This window comes from Corythoichthys intestinalis, chromosome 22 (genome assembly GCF_030265065.1).
Source record: "Corythoichthys intestinalis isolate RoL2023-P3 chromosome 22, ASM3026506v1, whole genome shotgun sequence".
In the NCBI taxonomy this organism is placed as follows: Eukaryota; Metazoa; Chordata; class Actinopteri; order Syngnathiformes; family Syngnathidae; genus Corythoichthys; species Corythoichthys intestinalis.
The window spans coordinates 1,835,329-1,863,069 of record NC_080416.1 but is presented as its reverse complement, the minus strand read 5'-3'; the positions used below and the strand labels follow the sequence as shown (position 1 = coordinate 1,863,069).

Genomic DNA, 27,741 nt, shown 5'->3' with positions numbered 1-27,741 from the left:
GGCAGACAGAAAAGGGCTAACAACAAAAACACTTTGCAGACATAAGGTGGTGTAAAGACTTTATTGTGCGGTACGAGTGGACACTAGCATTACATGTAGCACGCACCGTACAGCAGATAATGTAACATTGCACAGACAAGAGAGTAATAATGTACAGTGTAGCATAATTTACTTCTCATAAATAAATGACACACAAGTGCCCGTGGCGTTCACGTGCACACAACAATGCGGAATGGATGTTGCCATTCTTTGGTTGACTTTTGAGACAAACACGTCGCTCGCTAACCATCGCGGAGTCGGGACAACAAGATTGCGGATGGGCACGCCACGCGGCACATTGCCCGTCCGATCAAGTGTGTTGGTCTTTGAAGTCTGAAGGAAGACGCGACGGCGTGATAGATCATGAGGCAGGATTACGGCGTTTGAAGTGGCGCGTAATTGAAGGCCAGCGGTAATAACAGCGTACCTCACTTTTAAGTGAGAGCTGGAAATCCCTGCTTGGGGGAGGTCCTCCCACTCCCCTCCCCAGCAATCCGTAGCTTAAAGATGCTGCACACTTTCAGTAGTACTTAAAATCGCTTGAAATGTCTATCGCTCAGTAAAGGCCGGCTAACTTGAAGAAAAGTGGGTTCATTATCTGGTAGTTGAAGTTCAAATGAGTGGGATCGTTATTTGCTAAGTGGAAAATAATCGGTAACACTTTATAATAACTATCTGTTTTACTAGTTAATAGATCATTAGTAAACTGTTGATGATAAATGATTTATTGTTGATTTGTGAAGTATTTGTTAACAGTTTGTCAAGCATATACAGGGTGTTCCAATATGGTTGACCCCATTCTAAATGCCCATGCTAGTTGATGGATCTTGATAAAACTATATACACTTTATGTTGAAGGTCATAAGTTTTATTGGTTAAATATACAAAGAAAAGTACTTTTCGTAAATGTGCAACATGAGCGCTGCCTGCAAAATCCCTTATCAAAATGCCTTTTCTTTTGAAGTGAACGGCATTTCTTAAACTGAAAATATAAAAATGCCAAACGTTACACACAAAAACTTTAAACGTTTCTACACAAATTGTGTTTCAAGTTAAGAACACCCTGTAAATGCTTAACAAACTGTTAACAAATACTTCACAAATCAGCAATAAATCATTTATCAACAGTTTACTAATGATCTATTAACTAGTAAAACGGATAGTTATTATAAAGTGTTACCTAATAATCATAAGAAGGTTTAACAACAAGTGGTCTCACTATTTGGCAGGTCAGATAGTAGCTTTTGGGAGAAAACCACATGCTCACTATTTGACGTAGCCTTAGTTAAGATAAATCTGTATTGACTTATACAGTGGTATGAAAAAGTATCTGAACCTAATAATTGTAGGGTCTATTCTATCCTTATACAGAGTATAAAAGTATTAGCACCCCTGCAATTCTGACAGATAATGCTCAATTTCTCCCCAAAAAATTATTGCAATTACAAATGCTTTGGTAGTAATAGCTCCATTTATTATTATTATAAATTAAATCATTATAATTTTACACAATACTCCGAAAGTGGGCCGGACAGAAGTATTGGCACCCTCAGCCTAATACTTGGCAGCACAACCTTTAGACAAAAAAACTGCGAACAACCGCTTCTGGTATCCGTCAATGAGTTTCTTACAATGCTCTGCTGGAATTTTAGACCATTCTTATTTGGATAACAGCTCCAGGTCTCAGAGATTTGAAGGGTGCCATTTTCAGATCTCTCCACAGGTGTTGTATGGGATTCAGGTCTGGAGTCATTGCTGGCCACTTCAGAAGTCTCCAGTGCTTTGTCTCAAACCATTTCTACTGTTTTTGAAGTGTGTTTTGGGTCATTGTCCTGCTGGAAGACTCATGACCTTTAAGGGAGACTCAGCTTTCTCACACTGGGCCCTAGATTATGCTGCAAAATTTGTTGGTAGTCTTCAAACTTCATAATGCCACGCACACGGTCAAGCAGTCCAGTGCAAGAGTCAGCAAAGCAACCCCAAAACATCAGGGAAACTCCGCCATGTTTGACTGTGCGGACAGTGTTCTTTTCTTTGAAGGCCTCATTTTTTTACCTGTAAAGTCTATGTTGATGCCTTTTCCCTAAAAAGCTCTATTTTTGTCTCATCTGACCAGAGAACATTCTTCCAAAACGTTTTTTGGCCTTTTCAGGTAAGTTTTGGCAAACTCCAGCCTGGCTTTTTCATGTCTCTGGGTCAGAAGTGGGGTCTTCCTGGGTAGAGTCCCTTTTCATTCAGACGCCAACGGATAGTACGGGTTGACACCATTGTACCTTTGGACTGCAGGACAGCTTGAACTTGTTTGGATGTTTGTCGAGGTTCTTTATCCACTATCCGCACAATCTTTCGTAGCAATCTCTCGACAATATTTCTTTTCCGTCCACAACTAGGGAGGTGAGCCACCGTGCCGTGGGCTTTACACTTATACCCCTTTCTCACTGGCCAAAAAACCCATGTCAACCCACTAACAATCGGCTTTTGGTGGCAGTGGGAAAGGGGCAGCGACCCGCCTCGACCCGTGTCAATCAACCCGCCAAGCGACCGCGTTAAAATCACCTCGGCTCTGATCGTCATGCAGTGTGAAAGCAAAACCCCGGGTCAACAGTCAACACCCTAATCTACGTGGTGACGTAGGCTCTTACGTGACGCGTCATAACAATGTGCCAGTCGCCTCCCATTTAACACGCGCCACAACCGTAGTTACGTCGATGCTCACAACAAAGCTAGTAGAAGAAGAAGGAGCCAGTAGCGCACCACATTGAACAACATGTCCCAGCATTGGAAAGATTATAAGACCTGCCAGCTCCTTTCCATCTGTGGAGAAGAGGAGATTCAGCGACAAATGTCTAGGACCTTGCCAGACACAGCAATTTATAAAAATATTGTTGGTAAATTAAAAGCTCGAGGCTACGACGTCGCCTGCGTTGCCTCAGAACAAGCAGAGTGTTGATCCTTTGCTGCATTTCGACTATTTTGAGGGCAGTAAAAAACATGAAAACAGAGAACACAAACGGAAAGGAGGCTTCCATGTTGCTCTGCATTGTTTACTTCCTTAAACTGAATGAATTCGGTCGCACTTGTGACGCGCATCTTAGCGTGGTGATGTCACGTAACCTTACGCACGGCTGAGGAGGGGTGGGGGGTTAGACGGGTGAAAAAAAAAAAAGACACGGCTTTTTTTTGTCAATGGGAAAGGTGCCAAATGCCAATTGCTAGTGGGTTGCATCGGCTTGGAAAAAACGCGCGTTGACCGACTAGTTTCAGTGGGAAAGGGGCATTATTGATGACACTGCGCACGGTAGAGACAGAAACATTCAGGTCCTCGGAGATGGACTGCCCATGCTTCCTCACAATTTTGCTTCTCAAGTCCTCAGGCAGATCTTTGGTCTTCTTTCTTTTTTCCATGCTCAATGTGGTACACAAAAAGACACAGGACAGAGGTTGAGTCAACTTTAATCCATTTTAATCGGCTGCAAGGGTGGTTTAGTTATTGCCACCACCTGTTATGTGCCACAGGTAAGTAACGGGCGCTGTTAATTACACAAACTAAAGAAGCATTTTTCAAAGGGTGCCAATACTTTTGTCCGTCCCATTTTTTTGGGGAGTTTTGTGTAAAATGATAATGATTTCATTTTTTTCCCCATTCTCCTTTCTGTTTTTTCATTTTGAGCAACAACAAAAAAAAAGAAGATATTACTACCAAAGCATTTGCAATTGCAATCATTTTCTGGGAGAAATTGAGCATTATCTAACAGAATTGCAGGGGTGCCTATACTTTTGGCCAGCACTGTACAATGCAAATAAGGTTGCTTATAAGTTGGTGGAGAGAATTTCAGCATCCTGAAAAGTTGGTAGTGTTATGTCCCTACCGTCCCTATGAAAACCTACGCCCTTGCAGGGAAGTGCAGCAATCAAGTGGGGGTCACTATTTGGCAGACCAATATGGCTACAAGCCATGTCCCTATTTGGTTGGATTGTTTCTCTAGAAAACACAGCTAAATGTAGGATCACTATTTGTCAAGTGAAGTAGTTCAGTAAAAAAAAAAAGTAGAGAGACAAGTGGGCTCACAATTTGGCATGTCAAATGGTTGACTTTGGAATTTTATCTATAAGTAGGCTCCATTTTTGGCAGTTCAAACAAATCCTTAATGCTGGTTAAGGAAGGATTGCAACACATGGGTTCACTATTTTGCAGGTTAAATAGTTGCGTACAGTACTTCTGGAATCAGATGTCGAATGTGGAATGACTATTTAGTAAGCAGGCAGTTCTTAGCTTATAGTGTCATTAAGGCTATTAAGGCTTCATATGGTGTTATAACCAGTTTATAAAGCATTTATAAATGAATCCTTGTAGCTCGGGAATTTTTGTTCGTTTTTGCAGAAGCGCCCAACACAAAATACAAAAAATAAGCCACGTGAGTGTTGAGTTTGCATGATCCCCATATATAATCATTATATACAGTACATGAGTATTAAAACAAAATTTCAGAATAACACGGCAACATAAGCGTAGCATCATAAAGCGTTAAGACTACTTTGCACAACAATCATGAAAACAATCTTTTGTATCAATGGCTTCTCTTTAAGACATTTGGCCCACGCAACGTGTGTTTTATTCTGAAGGTCAAAATTGTACTTGGATATGTATTGTCTTAAAAGTCAATAGTCTGACATGGGGATTGTATTCCAAGGAGTCTTTCATGCTTGTTTTTTGGGATTTCAGCCTCTCAGATTTCCTAAAAATGATTCGGCGCAGTCTCTTAGTGGTCATAAAAAAGAACGACTTAAAAGGGGTTTTCTTTCATCATTTCCTACACATTTCCCTTGATCTGGAGATAAAGAATTCTGGGTAATGCGGTCTTTGGAACAGTACCTGAGGGACCCGGCGTGCGCTTCTTCAGACGCTCACCGAGGCAACAAAAAAAAGCTTAGGAGTGGTTTATCACCTGCTGGCGTGGGTGGCACAGAAGGAGCGTCGGATGAAGTTTTGAGGCTCCCGAGCGCTCTCTAAACGTGTTGTCGGCGACGGCGGCGGTGGTGGTGCATGTCCTCCATGGTGACCCGACCCCACACGCCAATCACGAAGGTCTCGATCTCGCATTCGTTTTTGCCGCGTGCAATGCGGAAGTAGCCGTCCTCGCCCCAGTTCTTGCCCCACGAATTGGCAGCAATCTTTAAGAGAAAGAGGGGAGGAAGTAATCACATGATAAGAATATGTCACGCAAATGCGTAGCTTTGGTCTGAACATTGGTAGGGACGATATAACAGCATAACCTGCATGTACACTTTTTTTATTAGCATATTTAGATCATTTAAATTGCAATTTTTGAACATAATCTTTAACATACCGTAATTTTCGGACTATAAGACGCTACTTTTTTCTTTCATTTTGAATCTTGCAGTTTATAGTCCAGTGTGGCTTATTTGCTGATTTATTTGGGTTAATAGGTAACACTTCATTTGACAGCGGTGTCATAAGACTGTCATAAGACAGTCATAATTATGACATGACACTATTAGGCATGACTGAAAGCTTATGACAGATGTCATTAAGTGTCAACTGGGAAATTATGTCACTAACTCCATTTATGTCCTGCTAAGATCTTTTACATCCATTCAAAAGTAAGATAATTTGCCAGATGACACAAAATGACTATCATCTATCATAAGCATTCATTAATGCTCATGGCTCTGTCATTATTATGATGGTCTTATGATACTCTTTTGGCGCAACTGTCAAATAAAGTGTTACCAAATAACATAGATAGCAATTAATGAAACAACTGGAACAGTAACTGAAGAAATAATTGCACCAAACATGAATTTTCATTGTTATTTACATCTGTATCACTGCAATGCATGCTAGGAGGCATGCTGGATGACAACAGTGTTGACAGCAGGTGGCAGCAGAGGTTGAATGTCTCCCCCAAGGAAGCAGTGATGGCCAAATGAAGCTTCTTGAGGCAATGAAGCTTTGAACCAATTGGCAGCAAAACTTCATTGAATTGGTTCAAAGCTTCATTCTGGTTCATTTGGTTGTATGACAGTCGTATGATACCACTGTCAAATAAAGTGTTACCGGTTAATATCTTTTGATGTGAATATCCCATAATACAGTGAGTGCAGCTGCAGCTTATAGTCCAGTGCGGCTTGTCTATGAACAAATGTCGTTTTCGTGCTAAATTTGAAGGGTGTGGCTTATAGTCAGGTGCGCCTTATAGTGCGAAAATTACGAGTTCAGATTTTGTATGAACAGTATGAATGAGCTACAACATGAGCTACACCCAAAATGTTGAAAGAGCCATAGTGGACCCCCCCCCAAAAAATACTAGTATGTCTAGAGCTGCAAAAAACTTAAAAGCCCTATATAAGCCTTATAATGAAGGCAACACATGCTGTATGTACAGTGGTATGAAAAAGTTTTTGAACCTCTTGGAATTACTCATATTTCTGCATAAAATCACCATCAAATGTGATCTGATCTTAGTCAAAATCACACAGATGAAAAAACAGTGTCTGCTTGAACGAAAACCACCCAAACATTTACAGGTTTTCATATTTGAATGAGGATAGTATGCAAACAATGACAGAAGGGGGAAAAATAAGTAAGTGAACCATTACATTTAATATTTTGTGGCCCCCCTTTGGCAGCAATAACTTCAACCAGACGCTTCCTGTAGCTGCAAATCAGTCAGGCACATTGATCAGGACTAATCCTGACCCATTCTTCTCTACAAAACTGCTGTAGTTCAGTCAAATTCCTGGGATATCTAGCATGAATCGCTGTCTTTAGGTCATACCACAGCATCTCAATGGGGTTTAAATCTCAACTTTGACTTGGCCACTCCAGAACGTGTATTCTGAACCATTCTGAAGTAGATTTACTTCTGTGTTTTGGATCGTTGTCTTGTTGCAGCATCCATCCTCTTTTTAGCTTCAACTGTCTGCCTAAGAGACGGCCTCAGGTTTTCCTGCAAAACATCCTGATAAACTTTTGAATTCATTCTTCCATTAATGATTGCAAGTTGTCCAGGCCCGGAGGCAGCAAAACAGCCCCAAATCACGATGCTCCCTCCACCATGCTTCACGGAGGGGATGAGGTGTTGATGTTGGTGAGCTGTTCCATTTTCCCTCCACACATGACATTGTGTGTTACTCCCAAACAATTCAACTTTGGTTTCATCAGTCCACAAAATATTTTGCCAAAACCTCTGTGGAGTTTCCAAGTGCCTTTTTGCGAACATTAAACGAGCAACAATGTTTTTTTAGACAGCAGTGGCTTCCTCTGTGGAATATTCCCATGAACACCATTTATTGACCATAATTTTTACAAACAGTTGATGTGTGCACAGAGATATTGGACCGTGCCAGTGATTTCTGTAAGTCTTTAGCAGACACTCTAGGGTTCTTTTTTACCTCTCTGAATATTCTGCGCTGAACTCTTGGCCTTATCTTTGGTGTTTGGCCACTCCTTGGAAGAGAACAGTGCCAAACCCTCTCCATTTGTAGACAACTTCTCTGACTGTTGATTGATGAACATCCAGACTCTTAGAGATGGTTTTGTATCCTTTCCTAGCTTTATACAAATCAACAATCCTTGATCGCAGGTCTTCAGTCAGCTCTTTTGACCGAGCCATGATGAACATCCGACAATGTTCTCATCAAGGCAATTCTTACCGGGTGTGTGTTTTATAGTGGGCAGGGCAGCTTTAAACCACTCATCCGTGATTGGGCGCACACCTGACTTAAATTGATTGGTAAAAATTGGTTTCAATTGCTCTTTAAGCCTCCTTAGGCAGAGGATTCACTTACCTATTTTGCCCCCTTCTGTCAATGTTGCATGCTATCCTGATTAAAATATGAAAACCTACAAATGTTTGGGTGGTTTTAGTTAAAGCAGACCCTGTTTTTTCATCTGTGTGATTTTGACAGCGATGGTGATTTTATGCAGAAATGTGAGAAATTCCAAAAGGTTCAGATACTTTTTCATACCACTGTATCTACGTATATTAGCTATATTAGCCTACTATCAAAATGACAAAGTTAGCTACAAATACATAATGAGCCTTTCTGCATTTGTCTTACCCAGTACTTTCTAAGAGTGCCGTCATAATCACGCTGTTCACCCCACCTGAAGAAGAGGGAGAAGACGTTAGCTGTTTTGTTACACTATTTGCATGACATGAACAGAAAAATATGCCAGTTTCTTTTTTTTTGAGGACAGAAAGGGGTTATAGGGGAACGAAAGAAATGAGGGAGAGAGAGAGAGAGAGACAGACAAAGCACAAACAACAACAAGAAATACATTAAACACCTACTGCAATTAACTATGAATATGTTTGAGCTATCGTTAACTAGTTGTATTTCCGGTTGATAGCAGGTGGGGGGCCTGATTACCAAGGATTGCTTTGAACCAATAGAAAAAACCTTCCTGGATCTTTGCAAGTATGGGTTCTAAAAACATTTGAGCGTCTACTAATGATTTTGACTAACTTATTGGCAAAAATAGTCTTTCATATGAGCCTAGAAAAGCCGCTTTGAACAAAAATGCCATGTTGCCTTCACAGGCATTGATTTATTTTCACATAGATGCTTTCATTCAATATCATTATTATTTGAATACATGCACTCCAAATTTCATGTTTGTATTTTTTTCCCAACAACATTCTCGTCAAATTTCTCTATTCGTCGTGGTACAGATTACAAAGGCTGATCTTAAATGGGCACCCGAGTGTCAGAAATAGAGAAAAAAGTAATAATGCATGCCAAGTGAGTTCGAGGAATTTTAGAAATCCCAGCATTAATCAGCTGACAAGGAAGTGGTGGTCAACAACATCCTGGAAAAATACATACGTATTAATAGCAAACGTTCCGACATCAATCCATTCTTCAAAAAACATGGGATAGCCCTTTTCCCTCTCCTGATTTATAACAGGAAATAGAGAACAGGTATGGATGTCAAACGCTGCCTTGATCCCTAAAATATAGTACAACTCCCACAAAAAAAGTTAAAAACTCTCCTTCACCATCCATTTTCCTTGCCAATGTTTTTTCTACTCGAGACATCTTGGCAAGGGTCCATAATAAATCTCATCACGACTGCCAACTTGTACAAAACACCCTCCCTGAGCCAATTCCCATCCTGTTTTTTCGCAATCCGGAACACTCTGCTTTCCCCTCTGAGAGACTCCCGGTAGCTAATGCTGTTTTATCTTAAAAAAGGAGTCAAAAGAATGCTGGGAAACGGACAGATTTAGGCATCGCCCACTGTCACTCAGGATTTAACAACTGTTTAATTGACGATGTTTGAGCAGGACCGCAAATAACAGCAGCCGTACTGTGGGATCGGGAAACTCCACCAACAGGGACTTCATAATGTATTGACGGCTCAGAGCGCTCATGCACTGAGCCTCGCATTCAAGTAGGGGGCCGCCCATATCAAGAGGAGCTTTTCAGAAACGCACGCAGCTATCTAACACCGGATTTCTGTTGAAAAAGTACGAAAGCTGCAGCATACAAGGATTTATTCACATGACCAAGAATCGAGACTGTTTTATGTCCATATCTATAAAGAATTTGGGGATTTATGCATTTATTCACAAGAATTTTCACCCAGAAAAGCTCTGTTTACGCCAGGCGGCCGCTAGGTACATTCACTAACAGGCTAGCATTGTACTACGACACATTTAGTTTAAATAAACGTTAACTACAAATTTTTTTGCTTTGAACCAAGAATCGAGACTGTTTTACGTCCATATTTATTTTAAAAATTGGGCATTTAAGCAGTTATTCACATGAATTTTCACCAGGAAAGCTTTGTTTACATCAGGCGGACGCTAGCTACATTCACTAACTGACTAGCATTGTACTTCAACACATTTAGGTTAAATAAACGTTAACTACATGTTTGGTTTTTTTTTTTGCTTTTAACAAAGAATCAAGACCGTTTTATATCCATATTTATAAAGAATTTGGGGATTTAAGTATTTATTCACAAGAATTTTCTCCAGAAAATCTCTGTTTACATCAGGCGGCCACTAGCTACATTCACTAACAGACTTGCATTGTACTTCGACATATTTACGTAAAATAAATGCTAACTGCACTTTTTTTTTTTTTTTTGCTTTTAACCAAGAATCTGTTTTACATCCATATCTATAAAGAATTAGAGAATTTAAGCATTTATTCACAAGAATTTTTACGGGAAAAGCTCTTTTTACACCAGGCGGCCGCGAGCTATACTCACTAACAGACTAGCATTGTACTTCCACACATTTAGTTTAAATAAATGCTAACTACACGTTTTTGTTTTTGTTTTTTGCTTTAAACCAATAATCGAGACTGTTTTACGTCCATAACTGTAAAGAATTCGGGGATTTAAGAAATCATTCACAAGAATTTTCACCGGAAAAGCTCTGTTTACACCAGGCGGCTGTTAGCTACATTCACAAACAGACTAGCATTGTACTTTGACATATTTACGTAAAATAAACACTAACTGCACGTTTTTTTTTTTTTTTTTTTTTTTTTGCTTTTAACCAAGAATTGAGTTTTACGTCCATTTTTGCTCAGTGTCAGTGAGTCAGCTGTGCTATACAATGGCTAGGGGAGGTGAAACTCCTGAAGAAATCTCTGGTATGGGAATAATTCAGCTACAGAAAAATGACAGAAGGCCGCTTCTTAGAGGAGGAGGGCCAACGACATGTAAACGATTGGTGTTCAAACGTCCATGTAGTGTGATCAATATGTAAATTTAGTAGATTAAATTAGCCTAATTTGCCTCACAAAAGTCTGCTATCTTAAATGCTACGAATGCTAATTTCATAGCAAATCGCTCACACGTAACTCCACAAAATGTAGCTGTAAACTTCATTACAAATGCATACACAAACATATATTAGCTGAAACAACTTACTGCCTGATGTGGGCTGAACCAGAGCGCAGCCATCCTTTATCCATGTCAGACGTCTGAGTCTGCTCCTGAGTCATACAAGATGACAGTCCAGCCAGACCCAACACTGCCACCGGAGGGCAGTGTATCCTCCATCATTAAACAAAATACAATACTAGCCGTAAATCGCAAACCCTCAAAAGTCGCAGTATAGGTTTTTTCCAATATCCTTCAGCCCTACAGCGCACCCTCTTGAAAGCATCGGGAGGGAGGTTTCGATACACCGCACACAAGTGACACAGAATTTCTTGCTTCACCAGTAATTTAACGGAGTATCTTAAGTTTATGCTGCATACTTGCTGATAGTTGATAAGAAGATAGGAGGAATTGGAAGACATTTTGCAATCCAAATAAAATGTTTCAAGCAGGGACAAGACCAGACCAAATCATACCACTGCTGAGGTCTAATCTGACCTCCAATCAGCTCGCTTCAGAAAACCCGCCATACCCCCTCGGCCCACCTCTGACCTCTCATGCGGGTGGATTGATCCCCGTTCTTCAGTACGGTGCGCTCCAAATCAGCACCCCAGACAATGGCCTTTCCACTACAGTGGACCTCAATGCTCGTTTCGCAAACTTTCCCAGGCTGCCGGCTTATAGGGACGCATCCCGCTATCAAAACACTAGGACGCCCGCGGGCTAGGGGCCTTCGGTGCCCTGAAACGACCCTCTGGTCCTTTGGCGCATCCACGACATCACGTCAGAGGTGGCTGGGAGAGATCACCTCGTCTCTCCATGCCATGCATACCTTTCCGTGTTTTAGAGTAAACATGCTAATCGTGACGGAATCTCAATGTGTTTGTCATGTCTCTGTGTTGTGTCAATATCAGTGTCATCTATACATGTAAAAATGGCGGTTAGGGTTAGTTAAGACCGTTAGGCAAGTCTAAACCTCTCGCACCCTCAGCCGCATACATTCCGTATACACGATCCCCATAGCACCCGATCGTCTGGAGATAGGCTCAAAGTTATCAGGTATGTTTTGTCTTGGTTGTGGTTTAAAAAAAAAAAAAAAAAAAGCAGACGTCCGGCCGCCCAGTGATGACAGAGACGCGAGTCAGGTAGACCAGGTGTGTCAGACGTCTGCATATTTGTGGTCTGCAGACTTACAAGATAATGGGGGGAGGGGAACTGGGGCCAGGTAAGGGGGAGTGGCATCTTTCGCCCTGATTCATCTTTCCAGCATGAGCTGCATTTCTTGTACGTACCCCGTGATCCTGACTGAGTGCGTTCCATGGTTTCTATAGTGCGGCGGCTTGGTGGAGCTGACGTCCGTGTGCTTGTAGATGCCACTCTTGTACACAAAGAAGTCCTCATGGACCTCCATGATGGCTGTGACAACAAAGAAAACATTCATACTGTAATACACAAATATCTTCAATGCTAAAAAGTACTACACTATATACAACAAACATTTTTACATTGAGCTTAGATTAAACGTGTAATAAACATCTAATAAAGCTGTAATAAGCATGTAATATGGTTGTTTGTGCTATGTAGGAAATGGGTACATTTTCTAATCCTCTTAAATATGCATGCTTTATGTAAAGTGGTGTAATAATCGTGTAACAAAGGTAATAAACATGTTATTTGGTTGTTTATATCTAGGAAATAGGCACTTTTTCTAATTATCTTAAATTTACGTACTTTATGACGATACAACAGTCAAACATTTTTACATTGAGCTTACATTAAGCGTGTAATTATTATATAATAAAGGTGTAATAAGCATGTAAAATGGCTGTTAATACTATCTAGGAAATGGGTACATTTTCTAATTCTCTTTAATATGCATGCTTTATGTAGATGGATGTAATAATTGTGTAATAAAGGTGTAATAAGCATGTAATATGGCTTTTTACATCTAAGAAATAGGCACTTTTTCTAACTTTATATTAAATGAACAACATGCTTTATGACAGGGGTCTCCAAACCAGTCCTCAAGGGCCACTGAGGGTCCTGGTTTTTGTTCCAACCGATTGAGTACCGACAGTTTAACCAATAAAGTTTCTGTTAAAACAAGCAGCACCTGACTGCAATCAACTGATTACACTTGTAAGACACCAGATAGGGGCATAGGTGTCTTGTTTTGCTGGAATGAAAATCCTGCGTCCACTGCGGCCCTATGTGGAATAGTTTGGAGACCACTGCTTTATGACATACAACAGGCAAACATTTTTTTACACTGAACTTTGAAGATGTCATAAACGTCTAATAAAGGTGTAATAATCATGTAATATGGCTGATATACTATTTATGTAAAGCAGTGCAATAATCATCAAATAAAAGTGTAATAAGCATGTAATATGGCTGTTTATATCTAGAAAATAGGCACTTTTCCCATTTTCTTAAATTAACAACATGCTTTATGACATATACAACAGTCAAATACATTTACACTGATCTTAGATTAAACATGTTATAATCATCTTATAAAGGTGTAATAAGCATGTAATATGGCTGTTTATACCATCTAGGAAATGGGTACGTTTTGTAATTCCCTTAATGATGCCTGCATTATGTAAAGCGGTGTAATAACCTTCTGATAAACGTGTGTTAATAATCCCGTAATATGGCTGTTTATAGCTAGGAAATTGGCACTTTTTCTAATTTTGTCTTAAATTTCCATGGTTTATGACATATACAACAGCCAAACACATTTTTTCACTGAGCTTAGATTAAATGTGTACTAAACATCAAATAGAGGTGTAATAAGCATGTAATATGGCTCATTATATCTAGGAAATAAAGTATATCTGCTAATTTCATTTTGAATATACATGCTTTATATACCTCAGTGCTCAGTGTGTGTGTGTGTGTGTGGGCTGTATGCCTGTAATGGGGTGTTACTTCCCAAGCTAATCTTTTTGAGAAATTTCCAAACGAGCACCTGGAGGAGTATTACGGACTAAAACATGAGAGTCCAACAAGCATAAATGCCACTATTCCCACGAGTCCCATCATTCCAGGCTGTATGTTGCACACCTAATAAACAAGTGTGACTTTCATATTCCACCCAAGCTAATCATTTCTCAAGAAATTCCCTCTTTGGGGAATGGTGAACAAGGCATAAGGACAATAGGTAATTATACGCACACACGCAGTGCACATGCCTTTGTTTTAGGAATTGAAAGGAAACTTGTAACGAAGCCAACGTATCTTCCTGGAGTTCCGAACAATCGGACGAGAGCCACAACACACACACATGTGCCTCGCCTATTCAAGGGGAACTTGACAGCGGTCCAGATGGGCACCAGACTGTGAGGCGGGCACAGTTACGGAAGTTGACCGAGGTCAAAGCCGGACAACAAAAATCCTCCAATGGCAGGTCAGACACGATGACATCATGCGCTCAAATAACCACATTTGGAGTCATTTATCATTGTTTAAAAACTGTATCCCCTGATGTTTCCGAACCATTATTGATCCAAAGCATGCTTTTAATTGTCTTAAAAAAAAAAAATCTGCATTATTATCTACGTGTCGAAAATAGCTTTAGAACAACTCTATTAACTGTCAAACTGTTTTGTGTTATATGCGATCATGTCTTCTCAAGATCGAAAGTGAATGTTTTTATTGACTAAATGGTAAATATTATTTAATATTATTTGAGTAAACCTGGATTGTTATAAAAAAAAAAAAAGGATAGGAATTAGGCCGCCCACGTTAACAAGCACCAACTATAAAAATAACAGTACAGTTTTACAGACTTATTTAATTCGTTCCAGGACCTGATTTGTAGGTCGAAATGATTGTATGTCAAACGGGATTTTCTCATAAAAACACATTGTAATTCAATTAATTTGTTCCACGGCCCAAAAACCTATGCTGAATCCTTAATAAATCCTGCTGGAATAATTACAAATTGCAAATAGAAACTGCAATTTCTGGAGAAATTACAATGGGGCTTTGCTGTGGTGGATACAGATCTATCAGGTCACGTCCTGTTGATTTGGGGACATTTTGTGGGAACGTAAGTCTGCATGGCTCTCAATGGCATCGATTTACTTGGGCGCAACTTGAATTAAAATGGGCTGTAATGGAAAGTTTCTTGCTTAAAAAAAACAAACAAAAAAAACCCCACAGGTTTTCCTGCCATTGAAAATGAATGGGAAATTTGGACGTTCATGGCGGTCAATGGCATGGACGCGCATGGCTGTTAATAGCATTGACTTACTTGGGTGCCAGATGAAGGTGAATGGGCTGTCATGGTAAATGGTCAAAATTAAAAAGTACCTATGTATGCCCGCCATTGAAAATGAATGAGTAATTTGGACATCCATGGCTGTCAATAGCATTGACTTACTTGGACGCCGCTTGAATTTCAATGGGCTGTAATGGTTAAAAAGTTTTTGGTTAAAAAAAACGACCACACAGGTTTTTCTGCCATTGAAAACGAATGGGAAATTTGGACGTACATGGCCGTCAATGGCATGGACGCGCATGGCTGTCAATAGGATCGACTTACTTAGGTGCCAGATGAAGGTCAATGGGCCGTCATGGTAAATGGTCAAAATTCAAAAGGACCTACAGTATGTTTTCCCGCCATTGAAAATGAATGGGAAATTTGGACGTCCATGGCTGTCAATGGCATCGACTTACTTGGGCGCCACTTGAATTTCAATGTGCGGTAATGGTAAGTTTCTGGTTTAAAAAAACAAAAACAAAACACGACCACACAGGTTTTTCTGCCATTGAAAACGAATGGGAAATTTGGACGTACATGGCCGTCAATGGTATGGATGTGCATGGCTGACAATCGCATCGACTTACTTGGTTGTCGGTTGAATATCAATAGGCCGTCACGGTAAATGGTCAAAATTCAAAAGGATCTATGTTTTCCCGCCATTGAAAATGAATAGGAAATTTGGACGTCCGTGGCTGTCAATGGCATCCCATTAAAAATGAATGGGTCAGTTTGGGCGAATTTTGGAGGAACCATAAGTTTTTGGTTAATTCTGTATACAACTTTTATGCCACTTAAAGTCCTTGAGTTTTTGATGTGTAAATTATGTGATTTGGTCAAAAATTATAGGACTAGATAAATTTAGACAAAAAAAAACTTTGGGGGTTAAAAAAAAAAAAATGAATCGTATGTCAAGGGACCTGTGTAGTTGACTATTTCAAGTGGTGACAATGTAATAAATTAGTGTGTTTTTTTTTTTTAAGCAAATTAAACGAGCATACAAACTTGATTGTTTCGTTTTTGTTAACGGTATATGATAGCAATGAAAGCTGTAATACTAACTTCAACAACGAGCTATTTGGTATCTCAAGTACAAAGTCCAATATATACAGTGGTATGTCATTGTGTGCATACTATCCTCATTTCCTCAAAATATGAAAACCTATATAGGTTTGGGTGGTTTTAGTTAAAGCAGACACTGTTTTTTCCTTCTGTGTGATTTTGACAAAGATCAGAACACATTTGATAGTCATTTAATGCAGAAATGTGAGAAATTCCAAAAGGTTCAGACATTTTTTAATACCACTGTATATAAGCCTATATATCTACAAGCAAACTATTAATAGTAGCAATTCTACTCATTTTTTAGTGGTGGGATCCATTATTTGATTATTTTTTTTGTGTTACGGTTGTTGAAAATTGGTCCCGCAATGATTTTCTATATTTTTTGTAACATCTTCTAATGCCAGGTGTCAAATGTACGTCCTGTGAAGGAAGTAAAGGATCCATAAATGCCCCAAAACCAACAAGAAATCATCCTAAATTTACAGAAAGTGACCTGTAAGTTACATGGAAGTGACGCAAAATGAACCCAATGCCTGCTATTGACAACAATAGACGTCCAATTAACTTATACTGGAAGGATGGGTTGTGAACGCTCAACTAACGATGCCATTGACATGGCGCACTGTCAATGCCACCCTTGTTCTAATGGACACAAAGTGAAATAAATTCAAATACATTGCCTTACCTTGCACAGGGCCATTATCCATAATCTCCTTCATAATCTCTTTTTCCTACAAGAGACAACATAAATGGAGATCGTTACATCCCTCGAGTGCGCTAATAGTCGAATAACAAGATTGATCCTTCCTCCCAAGGTCCTTAATGCCTGACTTATTGACTTCACAAGCAGGCTCGGATGACTTAAAGAGGTAGTTTGGTATCAGCGGGTCAATGTAAGCCGACATAAGGTGATGCCAAGTCCAAATAAGGAAGCCAAAGGGTACTTCTGCACATGAAGGGGCAGATTTGATGCAGCGGCACGCTTACGTTGGAGGAAAGCCTGTAGGGCGGCGTGGACTGGTAAATATCGTTGTGGTAGAAGTTGTGCGCGTTGGGGCAGCGCTGCGTGGCCTGTCGTTTTCCACGGCCCACGGAACGGCTCTGCATCATACAGCGCGCTAACTCTGTCGTCGTGTGCTGCGGGGGGTTGTATGGGTAGCAGTCTTCTGTCACCACCCTTGGGGGAAAGAAAAAAACCAGACCTTAGCAGCAATATTTTGAGCGACAGCCAGAATCAAAAGTGGTATTTGCCATGTGCCAAAATGGATTTTGGTATGTGGCATTTTTTTGCCATGTGGCAAAATTGATTTTGCCATGTGGCATTTTTTTTTGCCATGTGGCAAAATTGATTTTGACATGTGGCATTTTTTTTTGCCATGTGGCAAAATTGATTTTGACATGTGGCATTTTGTTTTGCCATGTGGCAAAATTGATTTTGACATGTGGCATTTTTTTGGGGGGGGCATGTGGAATTTTTTTTTTTTTTGGCATGTGGCATTTTGTTTTGCCATGTGGCAAAATTGATTTTGCCATTTGGCGTTTTTTTCTTTTCCATGTGGCAAAATTGATTTTGACAAGTGGCATTTTTTTTTGCGAAGTGGCAAAATTGATTTTGACAAGTGGCATTTTTTTTGCGAAGTGGAAAAATTGATTTTGACATGTGGCATTTTTTTTTGGGCATGTGGCATTTTGTTTTGCCATATGGCAAAATTGATTTTGCCCTTTGGCGTTTTTTTTTTTTTTGCCATGCAGCAAAATTAATTTTGGCATGTGGCATTTTTTTCTTTGCCATGTGACAAAATTGATTTTGCCATGTGGCGTTTTTTTCTTTGCCATGTGACAAAATTGATTTTGCCATGTGGCATTTTTTTTTTTGCCATGTGGCAAAATTGATTTTGCCATGTGGCATTTTTTTGCCATGTGGCAAAATTGATTTTGCCATGTGGCATTTTTTTTGCCATGTGGCAAAATTGATTTTGCCATGTGGCATTTTTTTGCCATGTGGCAAAATTGATTTTGCCATGTGGCATTTTTTTTTTTTTTTGCCATGTGGCAAAATTGATTTTGACATGTGGCATTTTTTTTTGCCAAGTGGCATTTTGTTTTGCCATGTGGTAAAATTGATTTTTCCATGTGGCATTTTTTTTTGCCATGTGGCAAAATTGATTTTGCCATGTGACATTTTTTTGGCCACGTGGCAAAATTGATTTTGAGATATGGCTTTTTTTTTGCCATGTGGCAAAATTGATTTTGCCGTGTGGCAAAACAAAATACCACATGGCAAAAAAATGCTACATGGCAAAATCAATTTTGCCACATGCCAATTTTTTGCAATTGGCTAACTTGCATAGCAAAAGTCCACTAGCTTAAATGCGATATAATCCTAATGTTTACCAGATCTGGTGCGCACCAGATTGCTTAAATGTATTTTATTTGTGTCAATGTATCGTATCTTTAGGGGGGCCTTACATTTTAGTAAATGTCCTTCATTAATGTAATGCATAGCTTTCATGAAAATCACCCACCTACCCGTTGCTTTTTTAGCTTGGATTTATTATGCTAGATTTCCTTAATATGTCACTCGTGCAAAAAACACATCATGAATACATTGGAAACATGTCAGAAAAATCTCAGTCCAATATATTGGAGAGTTTTAGTTTTTACAGTATTTACCCTCGGCGGCGGAGATACCACCAGGCACCGTCAACGCGGCCCCCAGCGCACCCGCCCTGATTCTTGGTGTCACAGGAAATGAGGTTCTGCGGCGACAGCTGAGGAGTCATGTGACCCATGGACTGGATGGAGATTCGGTCTGATGCCACGGCTAAAAAAAAAAAAATTTGAGAGAAAACCTTTCAAAGCTTCCGCCTCCTTACAGAGGAAATTCATCAGACTTGTATGCCTACCCGCTGTTGAGAAGGCCCAAGAGGCAGCACAGTTGCCCTGGTCAAGAGGTTCGTGGATCTTGCCGGGCCACTTTTCCACCGAGTTGAAACGGGTGGGCAAGATGTCACCTTCAGGGTCCATGTTCATCTGAGACAAAGTTAGAGGCAATCTTCTTAATTATCTGACTAAAAATGACTTGATTATTATACAGTGATACCTCTACTTACGAACGTCTCTAAATACAGAATTTTCAGGTTAGGACACGCCTCGATGGGAAAATATTGCCTCTTGTTACAAAAGAAATTTCAAGGTACGAAAGGCAAAAATACCGTATTGCTGGATATCGCAGCTCCCAGAGTTTACTGAATGTAACATACTCATAGCTGCTCTGCCATTGACTATTATATGCCTAGCAATCCTGGCATCCAATTGGCTAAGAGGGACCTCTACTGTATGTGTATGTGTTGAAGGAGTACCTTTTTTTGTAGGCACCGTCTAACTGTTTGCATTATTCTAACACACTTAATATAATCAATCAGGGAATAGTATCTTTTCTTGTATTTAACGATAGACAGTTTGTATTACACTAACACACATAATATAATCAATAAGGGAATCGTATCGTTTCTTGTATTTACCGTTTGACTGTTTGTATTACTCTAACACACCCAATATAAAAAAATAGCACTTATACCATAGTTTAAGGAAAACAAGCAGAATATACAGTATTTGGCATAGGACATAAGAGATACATGATGCCTTCTTATCACATAAGCCAAACGTGTGCGTCATGCAACTGACTGAGCATGATTGACGCCGACAAGGCCACGTCTGCATGACCAACTCTCGCAATCAGTTCTCCCGGACGGTCCAGAACAAATGGTGGGACGTCTTGTCCCAACACAAGGAACACCAGAGAACGCCCGATATCCAACTGATAACACGACCGATAAAAATCCAAGAGCCCTTTTGACGCTGAGGTGGCAAAATCCACAACTCTCGTTGCCCTGACAACAGTAACTCTAGAATCCTCCTGTCCAATCCACAAACAGACAATAATCCCAAACACACCCTTCTTCCTGCCGACGGCAGATCCTTCAAAAGACTGAATGTTTACCTAATCATGGTCATTTTTCTCAGGAACCTTTTGTTGGCGTGTGATAGGGTGACCTTGCCTCCCCGCCTGAGTCTGTTTCTGTTTCGCCTGTCGACCTGAATAAATTGTCAACTTGTTTTCAGTGAGGCTTCTCTAAACCTTTCAAAATGGAGTCAGTACAAATGGTTAAGACTAAGGTGAACGCGCGGGGTTTGGCTTTTTGGCTGGGATGTCGTGGTCCCGCAGGCCCGGGTCGTTGGAGCTGCGTTGGAGCTGCGCCAGCGCGGGTCCGGTGGTTCAGCTGGCGCGATCCAGCACTCTGGCTAATCTTTTTAATTAATTTTAATTAATTTTTACTTAATTTTTTTTTTTTTTTAAACACTATCCAAGGTTTTTTGTGCAATAATGTATTTGTAACATTTTTTTAGGCATTTCATGCATTGTAAAAGATTAATGTTTAAAATTTGGAGGTTCACTTACTTTTTTTCCCCCTTCTGTCATTGTTTGCATAGTATCCTCATTAAAATATGAAAACTTATAAATGTTTGGTTGGTTTTAGTTAAAGCAACACAGTTTTTTCATCTGTGTTGTTTTGACAAAGATCAGATCACATTTGATGGTGATTTTATGCAGAAATGTGAGAAATTCCAAATGGTTCAGATACTTTTTCATACCACTTTATTTATTATACCACTATTAGCTCATTAGCCAAAATGCTACTGTGATGCTTCTAAATTGAAGACTAAAAAAACTACGTTATCATTTGCATAGAAATTAGAATTTGCTTGTTAGATTTTTATTCTATCCATTTATTTACGGACTAGTAGCTCTTGATGACAAACCAAGGTAAGATATTTACATATTTCCATGCTGTTGTTAAACTCATCCACTTAACTGCTGACATTATGCTCTTTAAAAGTTAACATAAGTGCATGTATTGAGTTGAGTGGTCTTTCACAAATGGCCTTTCATCGCGACCCGGGAGCAGGCAGCAACACGCCGAGATTGATAAAAGCACGAGTGGGAGGTGTTGCAGTGATTTGAAAGCCGAAGAAGCTAGCATGGAATGTCGGGGCGAGGTATAAGGGGGGCGTTGGAGCAGAGTAGCAGATCATCCCCTCAATGTTTTGCTTCGGGTCTTATGTAACACACCGGGCCAGAGTGCATACAATGGGCCGAGCCTCTGGCCGCCGCATACCGATCCACCAGCATAATTAGCGCGGAGGACGTTTTGCACTCTGTCCCCTATTATCAAGAAAGAATAACATGCTTCAACATGATGTAGGAACTCTCGATTCTGGCTTACCTGGATCTCGTTCATGTTCATGATGGATTTGGAGGGTCTTTGTGTGCCCAGTCGGTAGCGGATGCCCTCGTCCAGCGTCATACCGTATAACTGGGAGTAGTTAGCGGCCCTCCACCTGGTTAGAACCACTTTATTAGGAACCATTATAAACGATAACACCATGTATACCAACATTTACCAAATCAATCATATTACACATTAGTGCTGCAACGATTAATCGATTAACTCAAGTAATTGGATTAAAATTAGAAAGCTTTGAATCAAATTTTGCTCCTTCGAGTAGTGGTTTGTTTTGAAAGTGTTTGCATTTAGTTTTATCGATTTGAGTGGAAACACTGCCCTCAAGTGGCAATGGTGATTATGACATAACTCATTTAACATGGCCGAATAGCTGCTCCCTGTTAAGACCAACATTAGGTGAGTTTTTGTTTGACATCATGTTTTTTAACGCATTCGTAATTTAGGTTATAAGTATATTTAGCAGTTATTTTGTGGGAATATGTGTTTGAACGATTTGTTAAGAGCATTGTAAAACAACGCTAGCATTTAATAGCATTTAAGCTAGTGGACTTTTGCTATGCAAGTTAGCCGACTGTTGTTTTATTGTACTTAGATTCTCATTTATTTAGTTTTTGTGTGACGTTTTAAGCCAAGGGCAGGTATTTTAATTTATTTTAAAATGAAATTCTGCAGTTTGAAGAAACACTCGGGGAATTTTATTTTGTATTCACATTTAATGCTCTTTTGAAGGTACAATCTTAGCAAGCCTTTGTTATACATCTCCTAAAATTTATTCTGCTACGCATTAATTGTACCTAATCCAATTACTCGATTATTCGAACCAACTAGTTGATGGATTCATCGACTACTAAAATAATTGATAGCTGCAGCCCTATTACATATACTGTAATGTTGTCACAGAACATTATACAGTTGGCAATATTGGAATGAGTTAGGTCAAATTGTCATCAGTGATTGGAAATCCTTGCTATACCGTACACTACATAAATGTGTCTCACCCATAATTCCCTCTGTTGACAGCCTGGATCATGTTGCTGTCCATCAGACAGGCGTGCTGTTCACATTCCCAGCGTCCTGTGGTGCCACATGTGCTAAAAACCAAACAGGTAGAAAAAAAAAGGAAAATTTCAATGCTAAATGCTAGAATTTTGTTTTGTTTCTAGGCAGTGTTCACAGGGCTTAATCGGGCTATCGTCAGCTAGATGTATTTCCGATTGACACCATGTGGGGGGCCCGTTGACCAGGGAAAGAATGCGGGTGGGGGGGGGGTTCTATAAGATATGTGATTGGAAGGGGTGGAGTGTACTCAAATCAGCTCTGTGATCTACAAATCAGTAATCGTGTGAATCCCTTGTAATTGTAAGCCCGTTGGCAACCGAACCTACGCTGCCCTATCGCCAATCCCGGCAACGAGGCCCTCCACCCGACCGCGGCCATCACATCCAGTCGTGCGTGAGCCCCATCAGACATGCGACAGCAACAACACAGAAGAGCGGAGATGCCACGCGGGCGCCACCCTCGGGCCACGGCCCCCAGCTAGCCAGTCCAGGGAGGGAGGGCGGTCACGGAGGGCTAGCGAAGCCCATCCCTCCTCCCGTAGCCCAGCAAAGGGGCCATCGTCACCCCTCCAGGGATCTAGGGTGGTACCCCAGGCCACCCGCGCCCCCATCAACCAGCCGTCAGGGATGGGAAGAGGGGATGCACCACCAATCCCATCTGTACTAAATATATAAACATGCAGGAATTTTCATGACCTGACATTTTGTGTTAGCCAGTTGGGGTGATTTTAAGAAAAATCATAAAACTTCGCAAATAGTTTGAAACAGCTTGCAAGTGCAGTCAGTACTGCGCATTCTCGTTCCAGGAATGTCACTTGTTGCTAGGTAGAATTCACAAGATCATTCAGAACTAACCAAAAAGTCAATGGAAAAATCATGCATTTACAAAACAGTTGCTGCTCTGAATTAAAAATTAAAAGATATGATAGGCATTGGTGCGCTCTAATGTTAATGATCAAACTTTGGAACTAATATTTTAAGATTAAAAACTGTTGCTAGGCAGAGTCCACGGGGCAGAATCATAACTGCCCCATAGATTGAATTGCCTTGCTGTTCTACATTTAATAAAATATGATAGAATATTGAACTAGACCAACTAGAGCTAGACATTGAAAACCAAAAAAATGGTTGAAATAAATTTTTTAAAAAATCAAAGCAGGAAACCGCCGATAAACGACTGCGAGGGCTCAACAGTCACTAATGAGATGGGAGGAGCGGAAGCGCGCGTTTTTCATCCGCCTGCCGTGATTCCAGCCCGGACGGGAGGATACATGTCTGGGAAATGACCGGCAGGACAATTTTCGAGAGCGTTAACACGAACAAGGCGTCTTTTGTTGCTCGACGAAAAAAAGCAGAACATATGTGACGTTTTCTGGTTATTTTTAGCACCACCGATGCGCGCGTCAGCTCGGCCGCCGTTATCCATCAACTTCTATTCTTACTTCTCCAGAGGTTTCCTATCGGAATTTCCCAAGACACCTTGATAAGCGTAAAAGTCGAGGGCCAATCACAGTAAAGGCGCAGCTTCCGACGGCAGACAGCTGGGAGTTTTTGAGCAGATAACATGCTGAAATAAGTTAGCCAAAAGGAAGGATCGGAGGTGTTTTTAACATACCACAAGTTGCAGTTGTCTTTGTAAGTTTGTCCTGAGAAGAACTTGATCCCGTTTCTTTCACAGGAGCCTAAAAGGAGAAGCAATATTCACACATGAAATCTCAAGAATTTGTCTTAAGGCACAAAAACTGCAACAGTTTGCTATCGCAACGGTGTTATGTTTTAAGTCAGCGAAGAAGGTTAAGGAGGTCTGAGCTCTAGTAATCCAGCAGAAGAATGTGGTGGTCCTGTGCTTCTCGAGACCTTTTTGACTCAGGGTCAGAGTCTACCAGACCCAACAGGAGACTGCGGGCAGCAAGTGCTGCAGTAAAGTGGAGCTTATGTAGTACAATACTACATCTTAGGGTTATTTAAACTTCATGTATGCTGGTTTTAGTCATTTTGAGATGAAATGTAAGTAGATGTATGTTAGGATTTTTATCCAGGAGGAGACTTCGGGCAGCAAGTGCTGCAGTAAAGGGAAGCTTGTGCAGTACAATACTACATCTTAGAGTGATTTAACCTCACGTGTGCTTGTTTGAGTCATTTTAAGATGAAACGTAGGTAGATGTAGTTTAGGAATTTTATCCAGGAGGAGACTGTGGGCAGCAAGTACTGCAGTAAAGTGGAGCTTATGCAGTACAATAATACATCTTAAGGTGATTTAAACTTCACGTGTGCTTGTTTTAGTTCTTTTGAGATGAATGGTAGCTAGATGTAGGTTAGGACTTTTAGCCAGGAGGAGACTGTGGGCAGCAAGTGCTGCAGTAAAGTGGAGCTTATGCAGGACAATACTACATCTTAAGGTGATTTAAGCTTCACGTATGCTTGTTTCAGTCATTTTGAAATGAAATGTAGGTTAGGAATTTTATCCAGGAAGAGACTGTGGGCAGCAAGTGCTGCAGTAAAGTGGAACTTGTGCAGTTCAATATTACATCTTAGAGTGATTTAACCTCACGTGTGCTTGTTTTAGCCATTTTAAGATGAAACGTAGGTAGGTGTAGGTTAGGAATTTTATCCAGGAGGAGACTGCGGGCAGCAAGTACTGCAGTAAAGTGGAGCTTATGCAGTACAATAATACATCTTAAGGTGATTTAAACTTCACGAGTGCTTGTTTCAGTCATTTTAAGATGAAATGTAGGTAGATGTAGGTCAGGAATTTTATCCAGGAAGAGACTGTGGCCAGCAAGTGCTGCAGTAAAGTGGAGCTTGTGCAGTACAATACTACATCTTAGAGTGATTTAACCTCACGTGTGCTTGTTTTAGTCATTTTAAGATGAAACGTAGGTAGATTTAGGTTAGGAATTTCATCCAGGAGGAGACGGTGGGCAGCAAGTGCTGCAGTAAAGTGGAGCTTATGCAGGACAATACTACATCTTAAGGTGATTTAAGCTTCACGTATGCTTATTTTAGTCATTTTGAGATGAAACGTAGGTAGATGTAGGTTAGGAATTTTATCCAGGAGGAGACTGCGGGCAGCAAGTGCGCAGTAAAGTGGAGCTTATGCAATACAATACTACATCTTGGTTGCGATTTAAACTTCACCTGTTCTTTTTTTCGTAATTTTGATATAAAACGTAGGTAGATGAAGGTTAGGACTTTCATCCAAAAGGAGACTGTGGGCAGCAAGTAGTGCAGTAAAGTGAAGCTTGTGCAGTACAATATTACATCTTAGTGGCGATTTAACCTTCACCTGTTCTTTTTTTTAGTCATTTTGAGATGAAATGTCAATAGATGTAGTTCAAGACTTTTATCCAGGAGGAGACTGCGGGCAGCGAGTACTGCAGTAAAGTCGAGCTTATGCAGTACAATACTACATCTTAAGGTGATTTGAACTTCACGTGTGCTTGTTTTAGTAATTTTCAAATGAAACAGAGGTAGATGTAGGTTAGGAATTATATGAGATTTTATTTTAGGAGACTGCGGGCAGAAAATGCTGCAGTAAAGTGAAGCTTGGGCAGTACAATATTACATCTTAGTGGCGATTTAAACTTCACCTGTTCTTTTTATTTTAGTTATTTTAAGATGAAATATAGGTAGACGTAGGTTAGACTTTCATCCAGGAGGAGACTGTGGGCAGCAAATAATGCAGTAAAGCGGAGCTTATGCAGTACAATACTACATTTTAGGGCTGATTTTAACTTCAGGTGTGTGTATTCTTAATATTTTAACCCAAGGGGAGAGAATTAGCACCGATAAAACAAAGAGCTCCAGTAAAGTAGAGACCGCGGCATCGAGGTAAGCTAATGTTAGCATGTTTATCTGTTTTAGTCATTTATGTCGGTAAAGAGGTCAGTTCAAACTTTTTAGGGAGACTGAGAAGTGTCCAGATCTTTTAGTTGGGCATCCGCAAATGCATGGAGCCATGGTAAGGAAAGAGGATTTATCCCAGAGGAGAATATGGGCATTAAGAAATTAGAATTCTACAGCAAAGTCAAGACTATGGAGGATAGCACTGTCCTGGCCAGAGCTTCTGGCCATGTTTGAAAACTAGGGTAAGAAGACAAGTTTTATTCAAGAGAGCAGAAAGAGGTCGGAGCTCTGCAGCAATTTGGAGAATGCGGAGTAGTGTGGCTAACTTTGAATTACCGGATACAAAGTATTCCTCATAATTTCTCGTGGGAATGTTTGTTATTTTATTCTTTAGTCGGGAATGTCGCTGATTATGCTTGAGTAGCAATGATGTCCGTTTATTGTGCTGCCCCCCACAAAAAAAGTGAGCTTCCGCCAGGAATTCTTGGAATTGTAGAGAATTTACAACACGCACAGGTTTCCTCGTCAGGTGCGAAGGGATTTCGGAGCGAGGCCCCCTCTGTGGCTGAGGCCGAATTCCAGTGAGGTAACTTGAAGGCAGGCGCTTATGTCATTAGTTGCATGTCTGACAGAATTTTCCAGGAGATAAGTGTTGGAAAATGATTGACTGCGATGGCATCAAAGTAGAGGAAGCCGTTCTAACGGCTCCTGTCCTGCAACCCCTGTGGACTGTCTGCACCCCCTACCCCCACATAGTCAACATTCTTTGTCCCGACCTCCCACCTTCCCGTCGTGACTCTATAAGGAGCCCTCTGTTTACAGGTGGACTTCTGTGGTTTAGGGCACATTTTGACATCTCACCTCTGAGGAGGGTCAACATCAACAACAAAAAAGGAAAACAAAGAAACTGCGGGGGACTGAATGAATATAGCACGTTTCAACAGTGTTGTTATTAACGGCGTTACAATATAACGGCGTTACTAAAGGTGTTATTTTTTTCAGTAGTGGGTAATCTAATTAATTACTTTTCTCATCTTGGCAACGCCGTTACCGTTACTGAGGACGGAAAGGCATGCGTTACTATATTGGTCGGAAAGTCTGAGGGAGACGGACTCACCGAGACGACAGAGCAGAGCAGGAGTGGGGAGGACGCAAGAAAGTTGTGACGCCGAGCAAACGCGATGCTAGGTAGCTCCAATAATACATGTTGTAGCCAATAGCCTACAAACTACGCCCGCATGTTATGGTAGATATGGTAGACATGGTAGATATCACATGTACTGTATA

The 27,741-nt window shown here is 40.5% G+C and overlaps 2 protein-coding genes across 3 annotated transcripts in view; one reads left to right on the top strand and one right to left on the bottom strand.

The window, feature by feature from the left end:
- Nucleotides 1-27,741, top strand: part of ppt2b (palmitoyl-protein thioesterase 2b) — a 230,658-nt gene that overhangs the window by 119,702 nt on the left and 83,215 nt on the right. The gene's annotated exons all lie outside the window — the stretch shown is intronic.
- Nucleotides 3,143-27,741, bottom strand: part of tinagl1 (tubulointerstitial nephritis antigen-like 1) — a 147,434-nt gene continuing 122,835 nt past the window's right edge. For both annotated transcript variants that reach the window (XM_057827390.1, XM_057827391.1), the window contains exons 4-13: nt 24,224-24,290; nt 22,549-22,641; nt 21,530-21,644; nt 19,148-19,274; nt 18,915-19,065; nt 17,229-17,418; nt 16,927-16,972; nt 12,199-12,322; nt 8,125-8,170; nt 3,143-5,211 (exon numbers count right to left, since the gene is read on the bottom strand). In XM_057827390.1, the coding sequence (XP_057683373.1) occupies nt 5,047-5,211; nt 8,125-8,170; nt 12,199-12,322; nt 16,927-16,972; nt 17,229-17,418; nt 18,915-19,065; nt 19,148-19,274; nt 21,530-21,644; nt 22,549-22,641; nt 24,224-24,290 (1,124 nt within the window). In that variant the 3' untranslated portion in view covers nt 3,143-5,046. The remainder of the gene's footprint in view (nt 5,212-8,124; nt 8,171-12,198; nt 12,323-16,926; nt 16,973-17,228; nt 17,419-18,914; nt 19,066-19,147; nt 19,275-21,529; nt 21,645-22,548; nt 22,642-24,223; nt 24,291-27,741) is intronic.